The following is a 21,436-nucleotide window of genomic DNA, read 5'->3' on the forward strand; positions in this document are numbered from 1 at the left end:
TCACAAGCCGCGCTAGCTTCCAAGTATCCCTCGCAGCCTATTCCGGTCCAGCCTTGACTCAACCCCTGCCATTCGGATCTCCCCTTCGCATCACAGCATAACCCTTACTATGGGCATATGTAGTCATCGACGCTCTCTCGGAGATCAGCGTCATCGGCCGTATACAGGCGGCCCGTCTTCGAATATCCAGGTTACTCGTCCAGAAGCCAGGCCCACCTTATCACTCACCAACGCAGCTGTCCATGAGGTCTGATAAACAAAGGTAGCTGAGTAACACACTAGTACATATGAATAGGACCTGTACAGGCTTCATGTGCTCGGAGTATCAAAGAATCAGAAGCCAGTCGATGTGGCGTATTGTTAATTGTGGCTAACCCGCTTACGGCACTGATACTATACCGACACCCTAAAGATCATGCTGTTTGTTCAGAGAATAGGGACTTGGGGTTTCCATTTGACCGTTTGGCGTATCATTGTCTCGGTGCGAACAACCATCGCTGCTACCCAAACATCGACCAGCGTTGCTGAAAGCAAAACATCAAGTCATTGTTCATACCTACTGAACAGTCAGCAGTGGCTGTAAAAAACAGCTATTATCGTACTCCGGCCATGCCTCTCTCATCGAATTGCTGGCGAAGTGTGAACTGGGACGCTAACTCCTGAAGCTGGAGGAATTGACCTCTCTGTACAGTTTTACGTGTGAGAGAACAACCACCATACATACACCGACCAAGGGGACGCTGGCTATTATCAGTAATGGCCACCGGGGGTGGTGGCAGCCATGTTGTTCTAGTCCTACTGTCCGCTTCCCGTACAGACCGTCTGAACTGCGAAACAATGTGGAAGGCCAAAGCAACATGAACAGGCAATCACTGCACAGTTCACCCCAAGTGTAGGCAACTTAATGTTTGTGAAAGTGCAGATAAATAAATCCTTTCTTTCTATCCCAAACGAAAACCATTTCTTTCTGTCCCTCAAGCTCAAGCGAGCACCTGCTCCCTCATATTTCCGCACCTCGACACCTGGGGGAAGAACGGGAAAAATGCAGTCCAGCACGAGCAAAGACGACTGGACGGCAGCCTATATTCTTGTTCTCTTGATCCCAATCGGGTTCGTCGCCGCAGCAGTCTTCTGGTGCTTCTCCGCGCGTCGCCGCCGACAACTCGACGCACGACGGAACCAACACAGGGACGTTGAGGTCGCCGTCTCCGCCGCTGCCGCTACCCGAGACACACCCCTTCGTTTCCTCCCGAGAGAAGCTGCTGCTCACAGGGGACCCAAGCCATCATCACCACCACATCCCACCATACCCTCGAGGGCCCTCTTGTCCAACTCTGTCTCAAAGCGGAACCAGCACCACCTCCTCGCCACACACCATCACAAGGCGGCGCACCGACTCCCCAACACCAACCTCCTCACCGCCCCCGACCCAGCTCTAGCATCAAGAAGAAAGCACGGCTCGCGGAGGCACTACTGCAGTGGTCGAGAGGAAGAGGAAAAGAAGGAGCAGCGCCGCAACAACCAGCCAAGCACAACTCCACCGCAGCCATCATCATCTTCTCCGTCCGATTCGTTGGGGGATGTCTCCTCCCCCGCGCTCCGGCACAGGCACGACGTCCCTGACTGCGATCCGCGCCGGCGGAGGGAGCATCACAAAAAGGTTGCGGCGCTGCGGAGGATGACTGAGGTGCTGGAGGAGGCTTCGGAGGAAGGGTCGGTTTCCTCTGGGGGCTGGGGAAGACGGAATGATACAAGAGAGGTCAGACAAAACGAGTAGGAGCTGGAAGGATGATCAGTATCGCCCAAGGAAGGGGCAGATGAAATGGTAGTGGGCCAATGGGAGAAGGCAATGAAGACAGAGCTAGTCAAGGAGAAAAGAAGACGCAGGAGAAAAGAAAGACGTAGGAGAAAAGAACGACGTCGGAGAGTGAGAATGAAGGGAGCAGCAGCAGCAGCAGCAGCAGGAAGAAGAACCAAGAGATACCTACTAGACTGAGGGAAAGCCAGGGAGAGGGAAGGGGGTGTCTGCGAAAAGCAAGCTTGCTCGTAGTTTATGTACCAAGATAAAGATAACATAACAGGATATTTCCATCAGCTTGTCTGTGTTGGGGCTAGATCATAACATTCCGTGTTATACAAGATGATTCCCATATATGAGCTGAAGTCCTAGCCAGACCATCCAGTATGCCGAGGACTGCGAATCATGACAGAGAGGGCCTGGAAGCAATCATACATACTAGGTAGGAAGACAAACAAGGAACATCCGTGAACCTGGCGAGGCGAAATCTGAAGTCATGGCAGAGCTGAAACGAAATCGCAAGCGGACCGTTCAGCGCCAAGAGCTCGACTTGGCATGTCTTGTTTCCACGAGCCTTCAAGGTGTCCGGCTAGCATGTGAACATGTCTCGGGAGTACATGTCTCGGAGTGGTATGACAAGGGATGCGCCGCAGCGCGGCCTTAGATGCCTGTGTGCAAGTGCGTTCTGTGTGCCATCTGCCAAGTCCCATCCCACACCAGTCAGGCGATGACACGGCATTGTCACCCGAGCATAACGCACAATGAGCGACAAAGAGAACAATGGCCGGAACTACAGAGGCATGACAAAGCCGCCACAACCTCAATAACAGGTTTGAATTCCTTGTCTCGCACCAACCAACAAGTAACACCACCTCAACATCGCAGCTGTTCTTCCAAGCTCCGCCACCCCGTGTCTGAAGCCAAAGGACACCAACGAAACCTCTCTTGTTCCCATGACAAAATACCCATAATCGCCATCCCTGGCATGTGATTATTATGTATCAATGTATCATAGTCCACCACCTGCGGAAAGGCTGCAACGGAACTTGAGATGACCACCCTTCTTGCGTCATGATACCCCGAACGCCATGCAAATGCTTGAACCAAAGAGAGAAAGCACAAGAACGCCTTGTCTCTAGGAAACTGAAGTGAAGAGACCATGCGAAGAATCGGCGAGTGATGGGTATCCCAAAAGTCAGTCTGGAATGAAACCATGCCTCAAACATCCATCGTCGAGAGGGCGAATGTGAGCCGGAATTGGTCGCCGAAGTAGAGAAAGGCGAAAATTCAACATTGTCGGTGGTATGGATCCAGGTCGAAACAAATACCTGGGACAAAAGGAAATCATTTGGTGGATCTGGATACCACAACGGGCGAGCAACATGAGGACCGTGGTAGGAGGGAAGCGAGGCTGCCCTCATGGGCCATTCTGGGTGTCGCTGCGCCAGATGTCCGCCCCCAGCGGCTTGCTGACGCCGAAACCAATGGCGACCGCAGCGCCGATAATGAAGACGATGATGGCGATCTTGACTAGAATTCGGTTCCGCTTGCTCAGCTTTGCCAGGCAGGTGCAGGTGTGGCGGTTTTTCTTTGCCGCTTTAGCCTTGCGTTTCCAGTGGTCCTGGCCGGGCCAGACCTGGCAGTCGCTTCCCCCCTTGGTACATTCTATTTCTCCTGACTTTCTGTTGCAGCTGTCTCGTGTGATCATAGCTTCAATGTCGGTGTCAAAGGGGTTTGCGCGCGCGGTGGCGGGGGTCGAGGCATCGGAGGGTCGGCATGGTTGTGAGTTCTTCTCTTCCAATGCGGGGAACGGCTCTACCGAGGCGAGCGTGTCTTGTGATGGCTTGTGTACGAGCCGCGTCGTTTCGACGGTTAAACCCATCTTGCTACCTAAAAGTTGAGAAGATCCGGAGGCCATGGCGACGTGATTGGGTGGGCGGTATCTGGTATATAAAGCCGACGTAGTGGCTGGACCTGTAACGATATCGTCGACAGATTACTGTGCGCGCAGATAGTCTAGTGGGTGTTGTTCGTGGTAGCGCAAGCCAGATCCTCGAATTTATAGTTGCGGCTGTTTGCCGTGATCTGGAAGGTGTCAGTCATGTACGGAGCTAACCTGGGACGGAGGGAGCTGCGACACAACTCCTCCGTTCCCGTGCGGTAACCACATCGTCTGCTTGTGGCAGGCGGCGGGAGGCACTGACCCTAACAACAATGGCTGCGCGATGTACTTGTACGCCCCTTGTTGGCCACGGCCGCGGACAACACACGACGAGAGAAAATGGCGGCCCGTGACCCCTTCCCAGCAGGAGAAACGAGCGGATCAACGAACAAGAGGTATGGCGGGCAAATGGTCGGCAGAACCTTAATCTGTGTTTTCAGATGAATACCGCAGCCACGATGGGTCCCCTTGGCGATCAGCGCCTACTGTAATCGTCCACTCCAGAGGGAGCGGTGAACTGAGGCGAATTGATCGCAGAGGGAGAGAGCTGGTCGGTCTTGCAAGGAGAAGAGCTCAGGAGAAATGGGAAATGGCAGTCCTGCTGGGTGCTGGTGGTACGTATCCGTACCTGGCAGATCATGCTGTGGAGTGCACCAAGCCGCAGTCAATCTTGGCGGGAGTCGGCTAGCAACCGCATTGGCCCATTGGCCGGACCTCCCCCGGATAAGCTAGCGTGGCGCCACTTCCTGTTCTGGGCAACACAGCAGAAGCTTGATTGGCTTGGCAAGCTGAGACAATGAATGCCCCTTTGCCTTTCCCGAAATCACCAAGGAAGATCCCGTTGAAGAGCTTTGCGAGCGAGTTTCAATCCATGGGCCCTGATGACGGAGACAGGCAACAAATCTGGACTTATGTAGAGGCTCCTTTAGACTTCGCTCTACTTCAGCAACACGACATACGGAACTGGGGATACAAATAGTCACCGGATTGAGCAAAAGGCCACAATCAGGGGCCACAGGTGCGTTTCGACCCACTTTCCATTGGCAGATCCTTGATCTTTCGACAATCACACCCAACACACAGAATCAGCCTGCGAACCCTGACCATCTGAGAATTCGGCTTTGACGCAGACAGAAGCGCCGTTGCGTTTCCCGCAGCAGTCCACGGAAACATTACTTTTTTCGGTTGCAACATGTCGCCACCTTTGAGGGTTTATGGGTGGGCGAGCGAAGGGCGATGCGATGGTACCGTCCGGCCGGTGCCTTATACTCATGGCTGCGCTGTTAGTACTATACGGAGTACGAGTAGTATGTACCTTATGCAAGTCGAGCACATGCATACCTACCTGCGATTGGGCCCGGCCAGACCTATCCCATGCCGTCGCGTAGCATGGGGATTGGGCAAGCCGCTGCCACTTCACTGCCGTCGAGGAAAGGTCTTTTTGGCGATTCAGCAGATAGGTACTGTACTACACATTGAATCCGCATCGCTCAGCACCTGCAGGGTCCCTCCCTATCACTACCTAGGGACCTGCGTGGATCGAACCGTTACAAGGAAGATCGCATAGGTACTTCTCCGATCGTCAAACGCTTGTCTTCTTGTTAGGGTCGAGACGTTCTCTACTCCTTGTTTCATACACTTCGACTTTACTCCGTCGGGAGATACTTCCAGGTTGTTTCCTGCATCCATCGACTGGCGGGCCTGTACCCCTGGCCTGTGCATACGCGTAGCGCGATGCTTCTTCAGGACTGCGGGGTCAGCTCTGCGAGTCTAGACCCCTGTCAAATAGTCCGCGGGGCAAAATCCGGCTCCCAGCGCATGTTCAGCTGGGACTCTGGGGCCCGACCAGAATTGTGCCAATTGTGCCAGCCCAGGACGGGTCCGAAAGATGGTCTCCGCTACGGATGAAGCGAGTGCGTATCGGAGTGTCTAATAAGTGTTGGAAGTCGTTGGTTCTCTCGATCAGTACTGCTAAGTATAGACGCAAAGGAGCTTTCGGCGGTGTGCCTCGTTACATAGCGCTTGTTAAGTGACTGCACTTGCCATCTTCAGCCGTCGGTGTCAGGGGCAAAGTCTTGGCTGTGAGAGAGCTTTTTAGTTTTTTTTTACACCAAGGACATTGGGCTGATCGGTATTCAAAACCGATTCCCACGCGCCTCACGATGAGAGAGACGTGGCTTCGATATAGCCCAACGTACTGGAATGGCGAAGGGTCCTGCAAATCACTTACTTTTCGACACTTTACCCAAGTCAAATTGTGTCATGTACAGTACAGGCACCTTCTAATCCACTAAGATGTGATTCCTTTCAACTTTGTATCTCGGGCGTTAGAATTTTGGCAGTCAAGGTGTGTTTTGGTCATGTGTTTTGGTCATTGTAGAAGACACGACTCATGGTAACCTTTACGCCAGTCATCGCCAAGCCGATCAATCACAAGAGCAATGTTACTGAATCTCAGGCTGTCTTGAGCCCAACTGGCCTAAATGTATCCAAATCCTCAGCTCGATCTCAACCTGGAGGCCTCTCACTTGTACATTGCCGTCCTGAAAGTTTCAAAAGGGCCAACGGAGAGCTGGTCTACGCTGATGGGAAGCTGAGTAGCCACCAATTGTAGGCCAGAACTGGGAAGGGGATCCAGATCATACCTTAGTACGTTGTGGATAAAGAGTGAGGGATTGAGCCAGACAAGCAACACTTTGTACAGACTAGGGCTAGTGCTAGAGTAGGAACGAGAACAACCTCAACCTAGTCACCATCGGCGTGACACCCCGGAAGGACTAGTCACCTCGTAACTGGCCCCAGGTACTACTAGCCAGCGCTTCCCGGACTACCGGGCCTCTCCCCCCCCCCCCCCCCCAGCCGCATTTCTCGGTCCCCCCCGAGACGGATGCCCGGCGGAGACAACGACAACCTTCGGAAGAATACACCCTGCTGGCCGTCCCTGTGTGCCTGGCGGCCCCGCTGCTATGAAGGTTTTGGAGGCTCCGCGCACTGCAGAGGAAGCTTGCTACTGTGGCGGGGAAGGGCTATGAATGGAATGATTAGGGGTTTGGCCAGGTTGTAGACATTACCGTATTTGTGCCGTTGTAGTGGAAATGACCGTCGCGGCGGCAACATAAAAACTGAGTCGCGTAAATGCCATGGGGGGAATGGGACGTGTACAAAATACAAATCGAAACAGGGACGCTGGACAGGAACAACACCCTGGTATATACTGTGGCGAGAAGGCACCGCTATCGAGGAATAGAATGTGAACGTGGCCTCTGTAGAAGAAGGGGTTCAAGTGGAACGGCTGAGAGCCTTCCAACTTTGGAGATCAGACATCGACACCCCTCTTGGATCCAGGACGAGTCATACAGAGAATTATCGGTTGTGTTGTACATGGCAATCCCTCCTGTATAAGGTATTGAGCTTCCCCCACGATTCCTTGGGGTATGGTAGACCCTGTTCCCGATGAATTGACATCTCGGCCCAGATTCCAACTATGTTGAATCATGGTTACTGAAGTCCAATTCGAAAGCTGTCTACTGTGTGATACAGCAACCTGGAAGTGTGTACGGAGCGCCGCGAACATTCCTTTTGCATGGCCCAGTGTTATAGTAGCCTCAGTGCATAAATTGGCCTTCGCAATCACCCCATTTCCTCGGATTTGAACGAACTCCCGTTCACCTATCAGCGTATTGCATACTGCCCACCTCTAGATGTCGGCGCTCGTTCCCAGAGAAGGCTGTTCTGTCCATCTGTTGATAGAAAGCCACCGCAACGTTGCCACTGACTTACGCAGAATGGAGCTTGTTGCCTGAGACGTTCCTACGGGGCCTATAAAGGATGTTTACATGAGTACGAAAAGTCGAACGCCAGTTCTCAGAGCACTGTGTAGTTAGTTGGTAGAGCCTAGCTATCTGTATCTCCAGAACGTCAGCTTGCTGCTTTCATGCTAGGCCCGAGATCAAGGGGAAAGAAGCCAAAGCACTGGCAAGCTTGGATGAGCTCATCCCATCCCCATCGGATCTTCTTGCCGATTAGCAGTAAATGCAATGGCCGGAACCTTACTGTTGAACGAAGTGCATATTCAATGTGGCAACGCAGGCTGATCAGAGTACATTTACAGTTACCTACCGCCCAAGCGTCCTACCCGTACCATCACAAGGCTCGGTAAAGAGATGTGTCTCATTGTTCTCTATCTACCGTGCCTAATGGTCTTCAAAACAAGGGTCTGATCGAGAAAGCCAACGATGAAATGGACCGTAGAGAGGCTGACACTGTTAGTGCTTGAATTGAACAAACAGAGTGGCTGGTGTTAAAATGTGTGCCGGCTTGGATTCGTTGATCCCAAGCCAGAAGCTATTCCCAATTAATGAACAATGGGCCAGTTAGAGGGCAATATGATGGGGCTTTGGGATTTTTGGTCATCTGCTTGCCGCGTGAGGACTTGCAAAGGGCTGCAAAGCAAGGATGATGGGATGAGTGATGATGAGGAAGTGAACGATTCCACTGCTTCAAGGCCTGCTTGTGGGTATATAATGCCTCCTATCCCAGTCATGAGCTCTTCCAGCTTCTAACTGAGAATCCACCAAGGCAACACAGCCCTAATCGGCATCATTCCGTTCCCACCAACTAACACGCCTCACCATGATTTGCGTCTCCGTTCTGCTCGTCGCCTTTCTCCAGGTGGCTGCTTGCAAGCCATTATTGGGGTGGGACTCGGGATGCATCGCTACGACGCACAAGGTCAACGCCAAGGACTGCCAGGATGTCATTGACCCCATGCACGGTGAGTGCCTTCTGCTCACGATAAAGTACCCCCTGAGTGTGTGTGAGATAGCAAGGTGACAAGCACTAACGAGCCCAAAAGAGTCGATTCATCCCGTCACATTCCACGGCGGAGAGGCACGATCTTTCAGCAAGGGCTCCTGTGCCGGTATCATCTTCAACAAGATGACAACCAGCCTCGATGTCCACCTCTCAGATGTGTCGTCCATGATGACGGAGCGTATTTTCAAGCCTTGCGTCACCCAGGGCATGTACAGACGGTGGGAGACAAACAGGCTCAGTGTACGCCTGTATGCTCCTTCGAACGTCACCGCCTTGGGAAAGCGCGGTCCGGACTCCCAGCTGTCCACCAGGGAGAAGCATGATCTTGCCCTGCATGGCACCATGTGCGAAGACTCTGGTGAGGTACCGGTTGCTGGAGACTGTCACAGAGCAATCGATTCGCTCAGCCGTAAGTGCTTCCCGGTGTTCTCACGAACCGTCGCTGGGGATAGGAGACTGACGAGCCGGAATAGAGCATAGCAGCACGGGATACTTAGAGTTGCCCTCCATGACGTGCCCGTGGAAACTTGTGGACAGCTGCGCCGGTCATGTGTGCAATGAACACAGCAAGTCAATCCGGATCAATGAGGTGACTCTGGCCTGGAATATGACCTCTAACATCTTCAATCCGTGCGTCGTCAATGGGAAATACGGCTTTTGGGAGGATGACAGCGTCCAGACGGGCCTAACTGAGACTCCGCCCAATCCTTCAGGAATACAGACTTTGGAGACGTCCATCACTGAGATGGTGAACATGCTGAGGAAGGCTCATCATTGAAGATGCGCTCAGGAAGGCGGGAGGCATCGGCCGCGCACGGCTGAGAAAGTCAACGAGGAAGGGATATAGTTGGAGAGACCAGCCAATTTCATACAACAAGCTAAACCAAGTCAAAGACCTAGCTTTACAGGATTGGGACTTGTGAAACCATTAAGATCTGTGAATTTCTAATTTGTAGGGATTACCTGTCGTCTGAACGCTGCAATGGTGTATCGTGAGGCATACTCAGGGTTAGGGCTAACCGACTACGAGTCTTTTGCACCTTCAGCCATAGGCCTGCGCCTCACACAGGCACGGACTTATGGATGCACCGCCACGACTTTCCTCTTTACGTCAACCGCGTGCGTCTTGGCAAGATGGAGTTTCTGAGCGACCCCAGTTCCGACTCCAGTCGATCCCTGACGCCCCCACAAGCACGTCTTCCACTCAGCTCGAGCCTCAGTGAAATGGCTGCGGGTTCAAGCTCGGCGGAGGAGACGTGGGTTCACAAGCGCAACATTGACATCTCCGTTTCCCAAGCTCCCGTTTCCTGCACTATGGTAATCCCACTCGCAGTCAACCATCATCACCCCGACCATGACGACGTTAACACCGACAGCAGAACAAAGACAGCTGCTACACGTACGTGCACATGCACAAACCGCATCATGCGGACCTGTTTGAGGATTTCTGCAGGGACAAGCTCCCCGCCGACGACATCTATGTGCCGCCCAACTTGCAGCCTATCAATCCCGAGGAGGAGGATGACGTGGTCCCCGACCAGCACGCCGCCTATGGGGTCCAAAAGGCTACGCAGAAGGCGAAGGAGCCCGCATGGAGAGACCTCGGGCTGGCAGAGCTCATGGCTCGTGGTCCGAAGCCTGGCGCGTCGAAGGGCCGCGCTGGGGGTAGGCGGAAGGTGCCGGGAAGCGACTTTAAGGGTTTGCCGCGCTGATTGACGACACCGCTCGTCGATTTGTCGCACTGCATTGCATTGCTAGGTGCTGGCTGGGGGATCCGGGGCTACTATGAGCGGTCTCAGAGGCGTTTATTAGGAGTTGATGGAATGGCGCATGGGGGCAAACGGTCAACGTAGAAATATCCATTGCTTTCCACATCCGTCTAGATGACTGACTCCCTTTGCAAACATGATATCTCAACCGGATATAGCCATAGTTGAACCCGAAGCAAAGTCGCTCTTACCCGACCCTAAACGCCAGACCGATGCAAAAAAAGCCCAATCAGCTCCAGCTCCCAGCGAACCGTCAACACCTCACCCCTTGCCAATCAGCGCCTCCCTCTCCAGAACCTCCGGCTGAAACTTGACCAGAAATACCGTTTTCCCGGGCCACATCTCCCCTTCCTCCTTACCCCCCACAGTATGCGCCGTGACACGAGCGGGGAACATGGCCCCATCGCACACGCCCTCCACGATGCCCGCGACAAAGGCGGCGCAGTTCAGCTGGCTCATCTCGCGCGGCACGCTGATGTACGCGTTGACGAGCGGCTCGTTGTCGATGATCATGTACTCGTCGGGCGTGTCCGGGTTGGAGCTCTTCTCGAGGCGGTCGGCCTGCCGCCCGAAGAGGTGGGTCCACAGGTTGATCTTGATGAAGTGCAGCAGCGCGATGATGGAGAGCGGACGGGTCTGGGAGCGTGGCGGTTCGCGAATCAGGAGGAGGTCGAGCAGCTTGAGGCCTATTGGGTGGCCTTGGAGGTTGAGCCTTCCCGCCGGTCGAGGTTAGTCGGGTGAGGGGGAAGAATAAAAAGCCCAAGGGAGCCGCCCGGGACACATACCGCTTTTCTAGTTCTTGAATCCCGGTTACTCGCCGCTGCGCGTAGCTCACCATCTCGGAAAACAGGTAGGCGAAGCTCGCCTGGCTGAGCTCGGCTGTCTTGGTGCGGTTCAACGGCCGGTGGTAGATGGTCTTGCCACTGGACGGGTACCGCAGGCCCGCCTGCTCCTTGCTGCTCGCAGCTTTGCTAGGCCCAAGGTGTGCCATTTCCGCCGCGGGGATGCAGGTTTGTTTTGTTTTATTCTCCTGTTTGGCGCATTGATAGGTGGTTTCAGTTCTGTAGGCTCTGAATGCGCTTTCGCAGTTGATGAACTGGGCGTGTACCGGTTTGTATTGTACAGTACTAAGCGAGCTTAGTCAGCCGTATGGCACTTGAAAGTTGAAACTTGCAAGCTACTAATGTGTAAGACTTTACTATAACAGTACGGTAGGCCGAACACGACTCAGCCATGTAAGCCAGATGTAGAGTAGAATGACGGAGACCTAATATCGAACGTTTAGTGAGGTTATATTCGTGAGCCATTGATTGAGATCGAGGCGACTACGGGGACGTTCGTCCTTCCTCAGCAAAGTGCGGCTGCGTACCGTACATATCCTTACATCTACTAGTACTGTGTTAGGTTGGTGCCGGCGAGGATGAGTGGGGTATTACAGCTTTATATGGAAGGCGGTGACGCAGAGCTCAGATGTGGCGGGGGCCCGAGCGGCAGGCAAGCGGCAGAATATCAAGCTGCCCCGCTGGAGCTTCGGTCGTCTTCTGATTCTTCTCAGGCAGCAGACTGATTGCATTACACTTTTCTCATCTTTCCAGTGCCCATAAAGCCCACCACATCCCATCCTGCAGTCCCTGCTAACTCTTCCACCGAGAATCAAACTCCATCCCGCAAATACGATCTTGCTGCTGAGCTTTCGCACACTCATATCTTATCTCCTTCAGGCTTCTGCCCCACTTTCGTTTGTTCATCTCCACAACCAGAACTATCATGTCCGCGACGACGTTCGGCCACCGGGGCATCGAAGCAGTCCAACACAAAGATTGGGCGACAGCTATCTCCCTCCTCGACAAGGCGCTCGAATCATCAAATGCGCCCGGTTGGCTGCTCGCTCGTGCGCAGGCCCATCAGCAACTGAAGAACTACGATGCAGCCCTCCGTGATGCCGAGCTCGCCTACCACGTGGCCGCGGAGCGAGGTTCTGGTAACTCGCGCAAGCAGATGATTGAGGCCCAGTATCGTCGATCAGTTGTCTACCACAAACTGGAGCGCTACGCCGATGCGGACTGCTGTGCTAAGTGGAGCATGCTGCTGGCGGAGGGCCGCCCGGTAGGCGAGGACGACGGCGTCCAGAAGAAGGTAGACGCAAACGGCAACTACGTTGTCACTTATGAGGACGGCGTTAGTGACCACAAGGGGCAGCCGGGCCAACCTGCGCAGGGCGCCTCCCTTAGTGACCGTGTGTTCGGAGTCATGAGCGCACAGTCGGCGGGGACGGCCAAGACTGGTTTCGAGAGCGACTGGAAGCGCGCCTACACCTGGAGAAGCCAGGTACTTGGCCGCTTGAAGTCACTGCCGGAAGACCATCCTGGGCGGAAGGTCAACGTCGCCAAGGTCCCCAAGAAGCCGCAACCGAAGCCGGAAAAGAAGCCCGGTCCAGAACGGTAAAGTGGAATAATAGAACCAAATAGCATCGCGAATACTGATCGTGTTTATCTTGATAGACCCGAGTCGGCTAGTGATGTGGAGGAGGAGCTGAAGTCAGCTAAGCTTGTAGAACCTGCCCCAGGCAGTGTTCCCGACGAGCAGCTAAAGCTCCGCGTCGACTTCTATCAGAGCAGCCAGAACGTTTCAGTCTCTCTGTTCGTGAAAGATGTGAAGAAGGAAACTCTCAGTGTCAAGTTCTTCAAGAACAAGGTTTGTTGAACGCATCTGGCGTTTCTAGCTTCGGGTGGTGCTAATTTAGACAGGTTGAGATTTCGCCGCTTCCTCGTCCCGCCGCTCCTTACGTGAAGCCCGGTGACCGCGAGGCCACATCCACATTCACCCTTGGCGGTGAGATTGACCCGTCGAAGAGTCGTTGGTCTGTCACACCGCGCAAGCTTGAGCTGGTCCTGCAAAAGGCCACGCCGGGCGTCAAGTGGGGCACGTGGGGTAGCGAAGAGATCGGCTCGGTCGCGTTGGCAGATGCGGGCGACGAGCCATCGGCTACGCCGCTCGCGGAGAGAGCGGAGAACAAGACCGCGGCCCCCACGGCCTCGGCCCCGGTCCCCGCCGCCGCCGCCCCTCCGTCGACTGCGACGGGTGCCCCAGCCTACCCCACCAGCAGCCGTTCCGGCCCCAAGAACTGGGATAAGCTTGGCGATGCCGAGGGTGACGACGACCCCCAGGACGTGAACTACTTCTTCAAGCAGCTGTACAAGGGCGCAACGCCCGAACAACAGCGGGCCATGATGAAGAGTTTCATCGAGAGCAACGGAACGGCGCTCAGCACCGACTGGGACGACGTCAAAAGCCGGAAGGTCGAGACGGTGCCGCCAGAGGGGGTCGAGGCTAAGAAGTGGGAAGCTTAGGCTGTTTGTCGAGGGTTCGCCGGGGCGTTGGGGGGAGAAGGGGGGCATTGTACTTCCAACAGCCGCGGATGGGGCGTTGATTATGTTCGGTGGGGATTTGTTTACGACAGCATTGCAGCGTTGGGTCGCGCATGGCGTTGGAGGGATAGTCAAGAATTCTCGGCGCATGGGTGTTAGCCGGACGGACGTAAGGAGCAGGAATAGGGTATCAGCTACCTCGTGTTCGGTCGAACCTTTTTGATACCACGAATAATTACAACATTACATGTCTGCTTGGTCTTAAGACAGGACTGAGGATGTCTTCACGTTAAACGGCATTAAGTATTATTCAAGGTGGTATCTAAGGGTATAGTGATATGCTCTCGCATCTAATGTATATGGCTTTTGACATGGGAATGAGAAGAACAACTCTTTATCGGGGGCGTTGAGGGCCGGGACTTGATCCCCTCGACCTCCACGACGCTCATATCCATCTGCACCCTGAACTGCTTGCCCCTCCAGTTCACCGTCGTTCCTAGCAGCACCGCCCAGGTCCAGATCGGTAGAGCCAACAGCTCCCTTCCAAGCCAAGTGGTCACCCACTCCGCGACCGGCCGTTCCTGAATTCCTCCTCGGCGGCACGATCCCCGAGCAAAAAATGGAGTGTTCTCATCCACCTCAACACTCTGGAGCTTGCGCAGCTTACTGCTCAGCCAGCGATCTACCAACATCCAGGCAGCGACGGCCGATACCCAGATGAGACCCATAGCGCCCCATGTCTGAGGAACGGCAAGACTCTCATGGAACCACGGCAGGGTAGTCAGCGCGAAGGTCAGGTGCAGACAGCAAACTAGCGATTCCACGCCGGGCTCCACCAGCGTGGCAAGCAGGACAGTCCACTTCCGAACCCGCAGCCAGCGGACGCGGCGCGCGATGTAGGCTGACACGGACATGCCCGACATGGGCTGGATGGCCACCTCGCCAAACACGAGACCGTGGTTCTTGAAGCCCGGGATGTGGGACCGCCAGATCAAGTCCCCGATCAGATGGTCCTCGCAGATGTAGGAGGAGAAGAAATCCAGACCCCGGCCGCGGAGCGAGTCGGATGCCGAGAGGATCGGGTTCTGGGCCGGGTCCGTCAGACGCTCGAGGTGCGACTTGCGGAACATATTGCTTTTGCCGACGATGCAGGGCGCAAGGCCGACGGCGTTGATCGCGCTATAGAACTTGGCGTGCGTGGTCGACATGAACATCTCTTCCAGCCGGCCGCCATAGTTCCAGATGCTCCTAGAGGAGTGCTCCCGTTCCTCGGCGGGGCTGGTTCTCTCGATATCGACAACGAGGGGAAGTTGGTGCACGAACTTGTAAGGGGTCGTCCTCATGCCGTCGGGTCCGAAGCCGCATAGCTTGTCGACCATCCTCCCGGCGGACCCTGTCCCGACCCAGACATTGCAGTCGACAATCCAGATAATGTCGCCTTTGGCCTCGCGATACGCCCTGCTGATATTGCGGATCTTCGGATTGGGACCAAGGTTATTCACATCGCCTGCAGTGCCATGGAGCAACGGGTCATCCTCCTCGACCAGGACCTTTGCATCGAAACTCGGGAAGTCCGCAACGACTTGTTGAAGGACCGGATGCGCGGCATCAGCGGTGGAGGCAACGCATAGGTATATGGTCAACTTCGACTTGGGATAGGCAAGCCGGAAGGTCGAAGCCAGGCACTCATATAGTCCAGCCTCAACGCCCTTAACCGGTCGGATTATTGTAATGTGAGGGACTTCATCTTGTTTGAGCGTCGGGGACTCGGGCTTCGCATAGGGTGCGGAGTGGTGGCGGAAACTGGGGCAGGCGCGGTCAGTAACAGCGAGTACGACCAACAAATTAAGACAGGCACCGTACAGCTTCGAGATCCCGATGCCTTGAACGAGAAAGACGGTACAACTCCAGAGCAGACTTACCAAGGCGGCGCCTTGGACTATCACGGACATTGGACCATTTCCATCAGTCATCACTATAGGGGAAAGGCAGGTGAGGAGAAAGAGCTTCCCGTGACGGATAACTCGGGGTGGCAGAGGGAAAAAAAGCCCGCGATTGACCGTGATTCCCATGTGGATGTGGGGCACCAAGCAATAGAACAGTCAGCAGCATGCGGAATCCGATCTGTGAAACATGCGAGTTGCAACCAGCCCGTACAGTAATCCATACAATAATAGAAGCTATGAAGGACAATGCGCCGCTCCTCCTTGAAATAAAGGTTGCAGAGCGAATGGATGAAGTGGCAGCTTGCGCGCTAGAAGAACGATGTTCCCGTCTGTAGCAACGGGACGTCATCCGTGGTTCGTTCCTGCAACTTTAAATTTTCTGGAGCATAATAAGTGCATCCTTCAAAGCGCAAAGGGGGTCCCCTAACTCCACTTCTTCTCCCAATTGCCGGAGGACCAATTGCTGCCTTGTTTATTAGGCCAGAGGCAAGCCAGCACATTCGGCTGGTTCAAAATCTGCACCCGAGCCGATCCCGAATCCTCCGTTCTTCACAAGTTTTTGTTTTTGACAAGCTTCGACATCATGCCAAAAGCAACAACCCCAACACCTTCCAGATGTGAACCAAGCTTTAAGGTGACCTGTCAGTGACATCTCCATACCTCTGGGATCTGTTTTTGGCACGCCGGATGGTCCGATCGCCTTGCTAGTGTTGGTTGCTGAAGCATTGGCCTTGCGTAAGTTAAATTTTCCTATTTACATTTGGTGGCTTTACCCTCGGCCACACGGCCTCTATACTGCAAGCGCAGCAGGGCCGCATCGAGACGGAAGAGACTTGAATGTGTGGCGAGAGACTCTGAGCCGGTGGCATTGCTTGCCTTGCTTCCCCTAAATCTCGATCACGATGGAGGGGTTGCGAGGGGCACTGCTTCGGGCAACTCCTACGTTGCGCTGATGACACCAAAATACTTGTGCTTAGAGCAATGTACTTCAGTGTACGCTCGATGAATGCCATCTATTCATAGACTACAACGGTATCTGAGCAATGACAACCCAAATCAAATTCTGGCACTGGCGCAGTTTCCTGCTTACTCGCAGAGGGCTAACTGTTGGCACTGACAGGCCGAGATGAGGCGCGCTGGACATGGCTGAAACCACGACACTTACCACAGCACACGCTGCTGGCAGAGATGCCAGCACGGCCGCTGGAACGGCCTCGACGGGCAGCCTCGATGGTGAGAATCAGCCGACCGTTGCCGAGCGAGGGTCCCCACCGAAGGCACCCTTGAGTCAAATCTACGCTCTCCCTGCTCCCATCCGAACATTCCCTCTTCCCACGTTTTATCCAAACAACCCCGTCTCCCTTATCCATCTGGTCTACGCGTGGCTCGGCCAGATTTTTCGACCGCCTCCACGCGAGCCGTCAGTGGTGCACGTCGGGTTATGGGATGCTGAGACAAGGTCGGTACATGTCACAGACCCTACCTCCATACGGGCACTCTGGGAGCAAGGATTCTACGGCAAAGGGAGCCTCAGCAGAAGCGAGCCGAACTGGCTGAAAAGAGAGCTGGCTAGGCGGGGCTCCCCAGAAGGAAAGACCGTCAGCGAAGCACGCACCGAGTTGCGGCGAGAGGAGCGTCGCCTCGCAAAGTGGGAGAGAGCTAAGGCGGAGCTGGAGGCCATTGAAAGACAGAGGCTTGCGGAAGCGGCAGCCCGGGCGACGGCCACCAAACCGAATGATCTCAATGGGGATTTGAGCAAGCCTGCCGGTGGTCCAGGTCCACTGCCATTCCTCAATGGGATTGAATCTCCGGTTACCGAACCGAGGTTGGCAGATGCTGGTGGTGTAGAGGAGACTGCGCCCGTCGCCGAAACTACCCGAGCACTTCAGCTCCAGGGCCGTGCGACGCGCTGCCTAGAGCAGTTCAGAGCGCCCGTCGGTCCAGCAGAACTGCTAGCCCTCCCTAACTCATTGGTGAAGCCAGATGCAAAGCCCATCAGCCCCAATAACTTCCCGGAACCTAAAGCGCCAGTGGGTCCCGCGGAACTGCTGTTGCTCCCAAATTCCCATTCCGATCTGGTCTCCAGGTCGGTCAAAAGCCGCCCTCTGTGTGAAAGTGGAGAGCGCACGATGGGACAGTCAACGCTGCAGGCCTCCCCTGACTTATACGGTCATACAGACGACAATGCTACCAAGAGTCATGGCGTACCCAACGGTGTGGTCAATGGCAAGGGGCACCCGACCAAGGCAAGTGCCTCGGCTGAGAACCATAAAGTGGGCAAGTTGTCCAGCGAAAGGACGCAACTCGATGGCGTCACCAATGGTACTACTTCACCACGCTCCGTACCCTCTCCCAACGACTCTGCCGCAGAACCCAATGGGCTACAGGCTCTGAAGCGCCGAAAGAGCGTCCGCTTTTCGCCTACGGTTGAGTCAACCACGTTCTTAGATTCTGACCCACCGAGCCCGGGTCGCTCAGCGAACGCTTCGTTGAGGAGGGCGGTGGCCGCGTCATCTAATGGACAGGCAGTGAAGAAGCCGACGGTTTCCTCGACGGTTTCCTCGACGATTCCTACAGCTGTGGTGTCTGGATCTGAAAGCGCTCCAGGAGTGCCTCTGCACAGCCCAAGTATGCCGACTGAGCTTGTGAACAAAGAGCACTTTCAGCTTGCACCGGAAGAAGCGTTTTTCCTGGTCTTCTCACTCGGGGTACTGAAGGTTGTGGACCCTGTGACCGGCTCCCCCATTGCCACAGAACGCCTTCTATTCCTCTTTCGCTCGTACTCATATTTCCCGCCTCGGTCGCTCGATTCCGGCCTCAGGGCCGACGACCCGTTCCTCGTGAACTACGCTGTGTATCACCACTTCCGCTCACTCGGCTGGGTGCCGCGCCACGGCATCAAATTCGGCGTCGACTGGATTCTATACCAGCGGGGCCCTGTCTTTGACCACAGCGAGTTTGGCATCATGGTCCTTCCCTCTTACTCACACCCCTCCTGGGCGGACCATCAACACGAGGAACCCAAGCGGTCTTGGTCCTGGTTGATGGGGGTCAACAGGGTGCTCTCGCACGTCCTCAAGAGCCTGGTGCTCGTTTACGTTGATATCCCACCACCGACGGAGTTTGCTGAGGAGATGGAGCGTGGTGGGATCGCAACGGCATTAAAGAAGTATACGATCCGGGAGGTTATGGTTCGGAGGTTCTCGGTCAATCGGAATCGGTGATGTTCGGAGTCTGTAGGAGGCTTGGGACAGGGCACTGTTGCATGGGCATGAGCATGGCGACGGCGTTGGGTAGAGTTATGTTGCATAGGTAAGGTGTTTGATACCTCGACGGTTTGATCAATAGACCTGTGCTCTCACATGGCCGACACGCTCCTGCGGCATAAATACCCACCGGTTCACTTCACACCCCACTGTGCCTCGCATGTCACTCGTTCTTACCCGACTTTCCTCAAGCCAGGACTGGCCCTACTACGTCCACGTTCCCTCTCCAGGTTCACCACCATCCACCCCAACAGGTATCTACTGGCCATAATGACCCCCCCAATCTAAACCAGCTCCCTCAGCACTAATCTCCCCGCCTCATTGTCTGTCTCCGGCACCTTCTGGTTCCATATGATAGAACACCTGGCGTTGATGCAAGTTTTTGCATGCAGTGCAGCTGTCAATCACACTAGATATGGTAATCCACTGGGGGTTCAGGGACGACTTGGCTTGATAGTTGGATTTTGTCCCAGGTCGCTTTCGATCCTTTGCCGGATCCGAGAACATTTTCCATCCAAATAACGCCAGAAAAGCATGTATTGCAATCATCTTCTGGAATCGAGACTCAAACTCAACGCTTCGAAGCGCGCCCCAGGCTCATTCCTACCTCGACCGCCACCTGCACCCGCTGCTTGCTCAGCTCCACGAGATCCCGATCAAATTCGATTCTTCCCTTGCCAAACGCAACGATGATGGACGACCCGCCAAACTGGAAGATTCCTAACTCCTCGCCCTTCTTGATCGTTGCGCCAGGTTCTCGGAAGCGCTGATGAATCCTGCAACATCGTCAGCAAGAACAAATGCCTCCCTTCTCCCAATCCGCTGTCGGCTTCCCCTGGGGGGAAAGGCTAAAGTCTCTTACTCAACAGATCCGACATCCGTAGCCCCGATCGCCACAAACAACACATCACCAAACGCCTCCGTCTCGATCACCACATACTGCCGCCGGTTGCGCGTCAGGATGTCCACCTTGCTCTGCAGCGCGACCGCGTCGACCTGGTAGTAGTCGCCGGGCACGCTTCGGAACATCTTGACCCTGCCCGTCACGGGCGAGTGGTAGCGGTGATAGTCCTGCGGCGAGAGCCGGAAGCTGGCCACGGCGGCCTCGCCGAAGCGCGCGCCCAGGTCCGTGTCCATGACCAGGTTGGTGATGCTGAAGTCGTGGCCCTTGATCCACAGCGCCGTCGTCTCGGCGACCGACTCGTACGCCACCACCCGCGAGTCGGCCACCACCACCGCCCCGGCCGCGTCCTCCGGTTCGTGGACCGGGCGGGAGCCCGGCTTGTGCTTGCGGGTGAAGAAGTCCTCAAAGGTCGCGTACTGATCCGGGTCAGACGGGTCGAAGTCGGCCATGTTGATGTCGTACGTGTCGATGAACTGCTTGATCTGCTTCTTGGACTCTGGGGTGCCCTCTTTCTTGCCCTGCTTGAGAGCGGACTCGTGGAGGTAGAGTCTCATGGCGTGCGTGGTGTCGAGCCATTCCGTGAGGGGGTTGAAGAGAAGGATGAGCTTCAACTTCTTCAGCAGCGGTTGCTTCTCCCGCTCAAACTTGCCCGTCTGATAGGTAGGCTTGTCATTACCAGCGTATCGATGAGATGAGTATTCAGGGGCGTGGTCATACCTTGCGGACGAAAGACATCCAACCCCATTGAACTTTCTACAAAATAGGGAGTCAGCTTTCTTTTTTGTACGGTCTAACCTTAGCCCATGCGTCTGGAGAGCTCACCGGATGCATCCAGGACATCAAATAGTCCAGGATGCGATGCAGGATAGCTTGGAATGACATCTTGCCGTTTTACTAGGTATCAACAAGACACGAATGTTACGAAAAGTCTGTATTAGATCTATATATTTCATCATATCTGTACGACGAAGTTCGCATCTGTATATCCCGAGTAGTCGCACTCTGATGACGTCGCGGTGTCGGTCTTTGACCAATGACGTCAGACGTGCTGTAGTACTAATAGTGTGTAGTAACAGGTAGTAGTGTTGTACCTGACGCTCAACTTCAGATGGGTCTTGAATTTTTATTAGTCCGATGGGATTGTCGCTTTCCATGCCAAGCAAAATTGCCATGGGCATAGGAGAATGATCCCAAGTTGAAGGAGATCTTCATACCATCAGGCGCCATGTTGTGTTCGCCTTAGGAGTCACCTATATATGGCACGGTCACACATCCGAGCCAAAACTTACTTGATCGAAGGTTCTGCTACTAGGCCCAGTAGCTCCGCAAGGGTTGGCGAAGATGGACCATCGCGAGGGAGAACTACATCAGCTAGCGGTGGTGGTCGAGAGGGAAACGGGGAAACACCCATTCTGGGATTATAGGAGGAGGGTTGAACAACTTCTGATAGCGTTTCTTGGCATAGCCGGATCCCAGACTCGGTAGAAGAGGACAAGTTGACTTCAACCTTAGCTACCTAAGTTTTATCCAAGATGTCATTACCATAGATTCAAAGGCACTTCATTCAAAAGCCGTCAGCAAGCAGCTGGTGGTAAACAGTAACAACCAATGGTCGCAGGGTTAAGAAC

The 21,436-nt window shown here is 54.7% G+C and overlaps 9 protein-coding genes across 9 annotated transcripts; 4 read left to right on the top strand and 5 right to left on the bottom strand.

Annotated features, from left to right (window-relative positions):
- Positions 1-1,042: 1,042 nt before the first annotated feature.
- On the top strand, positions 1,043-1,777 carry B0T15DRAFT_491051 (uncharacterized protein; the record flags this gene model as incomplete). Its single annotated transcript, XM_062866744.1, has 1 exon — positions 1,043-1,777. The coding sequence occupies one exon, from the start codon at positions 1,043-1,045 to the stop codon at positions 1,775-1,777; it is 735 nt and encodes a 244-aa protein (XP_062724249.1).
- Positions 1,778-2,021: 244 nt separating this feature from the next.
- B0T15DRAFT_108500 (uncharacterized protein) lies at positions 2,022-3,114 on the bottom strand. Its single transcript, XM_062861464.1, has 2 exons — positions 2,734-3,114; positions 2,022-2,696 (listed from the first exon to the last, which is right to left on the bottom strand). The coding sequence occupies exons 1-2, from the start codon at positions 3,011-3,013 to the stop codon at positions 2,293-2,295; spliced, it is 684 nt and encodes a 227-aa protein (XP_062724250.1). The 5' UTR covers positions 3,014-3,114; the 3' UTR covers positions 2,022-2,292.
- Positions 3,115-4,025, bottom strand: B0T15DRAFT_108499 (uncharacterized protein). Its single transcript, XM_062861463.1, has 2 exons — positions 4,003-4,025; positions 3,115-3,883 (listed from the first exon to the last, which is right to left on the bottom strand). The coding sequence occupies exon 2, from the start codon at positions 3,714-3,716 to the stop codon at positions 3,216-3,218; it is 501 nt and encodes a 166-aa protein (XP_062724251.1). The 5' UTR covers positions 3,717-3,883; positions 4,003-4,025; the 3' UTR covers positions 3,115-3,215.
- A 5,659-nt stretch (positions 4,026-9,684) lies between these two features.
- Positions 9,685-10,414, top strand: B0T15DRAFT_524509 (Apc13p protein-domain-containing protein). Its single transcript, XM_062868770.1, has 2 exons — positions 9,685-9,872; positions 9,935-10,414. The coding sequence occupies exons 1-2, from the start codon at positions 9,690-9,692 to the stop codon at positions 10,265-10,267; spliced, it is 516 nt and encodes a 171-aa protein (XP_062724252.1). The 5' UTR covers positions 9,685-9,689; the 3' UTR covers positions 10,268-10,414.
- On the bottom strand, positions 10,415-11,705 carry B0T15DRAFT_524512 (NO signaling/Golgi transport ligand-binding domain-containing protein). The gene is made up of 3 exons (XM_062868771.1): positions 11,524-11,705; positions 11,110-11,451; positions 10,415-11,036 (listed from the first exon to the last, which is right to left on the bottom strand). The coding sequence occupies exons 2-3, from the start codon at positions 11,313-11,315 to the stop codon at positions 10,586-10,588; spliced, it is 657 nt and encodes a 218-aa protein (XP_062724253.1). The 5' UTR covers positions 11,316-11,451; positions 11,524-11,705; the 3' UTR covers positions 10,415-10,585.
- A 180-nt stretch (positions 11,706-11,885) lies between these two features.
- Positions 11,886-13,956, top strand: B0T15DRAFT_524514 (SGS domain-containing protein). Its single transcript, XM_062868772.1, has 3 exons — positions 11,886-12,765; positions 12,826-13,018; positions 13,072-13,956. The coding sequence occupies exons 1-3, from the start codon at positions 12,092-12,094 to the stop codon at positions 13,672-13,674; spliced, it is 1,470 nt and encodes a 489-aa protein (XP_062724254.1). The 5' UTR covers positions 11,886-12,091; the 3' UTR covers positions 13,675-13,956.
- Positions 13,957-14,042: 86 nt separating this feature from the next.
- B0T15DRAFT_392580 (glycosyltransferase family 21 protein) lies at positions 14,043-15,665 on the bottom strand (the record flags this gene model as incomplete). The annotated part of the gene is made up of 2 exons (XM_062864641.1): positions 14,043-15,495; positions 15,556-15,665. 2 exons carry the CDS (start codon positions 15,663-15,665, stop codon positions 14,043-14,045), a joined length of 1,563 nt encoding a protein of 520 aa, XP_062724255.1.
- A 718-nt stretch (positions 15,666-16,383) lies between these two features.
- B0T15DRAFT_108592 (uncharacterized protein) lies at positions 16,384-19,037 on the top strand. Its single transcript, XM_062861465.1, has one exon. The coding sequence runs from the start codon at positions 16,781-16,783 to the stop codon at positions 18,860-18,862; it is 2,082 nt and encodes a 693-aa protein (XP_062724256.1). The 5' UTR covers positions 16,384-16,780; the 3' UTR covers positions 18,863-19,037.
- Positions 19,038-19,152: 115 nt separating this feature from the next.
- B0T15DRAFT_524519 (phosphatidylserine decarboxylase-domain-containing protein) lies at positions 19,153-20,779 on the bottom strand. Its single transcript, XM_062868773.1, has 4 exons — positions 20,631-20,779; positions 20,526-20,561; positions 19,767-20,461; positions 19,153-19,680 (listed from the first exon to the last, which is right to left on the bottom strand). Exons 1-4 carry the CDS (start codon positions 20,688-20,690, stop codon positions 19,476-19,478), a joined length of 996 nt encoding a protein of 331 aa, XP_062724257.1. The 5' UTR covers positions 20,691-20,779; the 3' UTR covers positions 19,153-19,475.
- Between the last annotated feature and the right edge of the window lie 657 nt (positions 20,780-21,436).

The sequence above is a fragment of the Chaetomium strumarium genome (assembly GCF_033439665.1).
Source record: "Chaetomium strumarium strain CBS 333.67 chromosome Unknown B0T15scaffold_2, whole genome shotgun sequence".
Taxonomy (NCBI): Eukaryota; Fungi; Ascomycota; class Sordariomycetes; order Sordariales; family Chaetomiaceae; genus Chaetomium; species Chaetomium strumarium.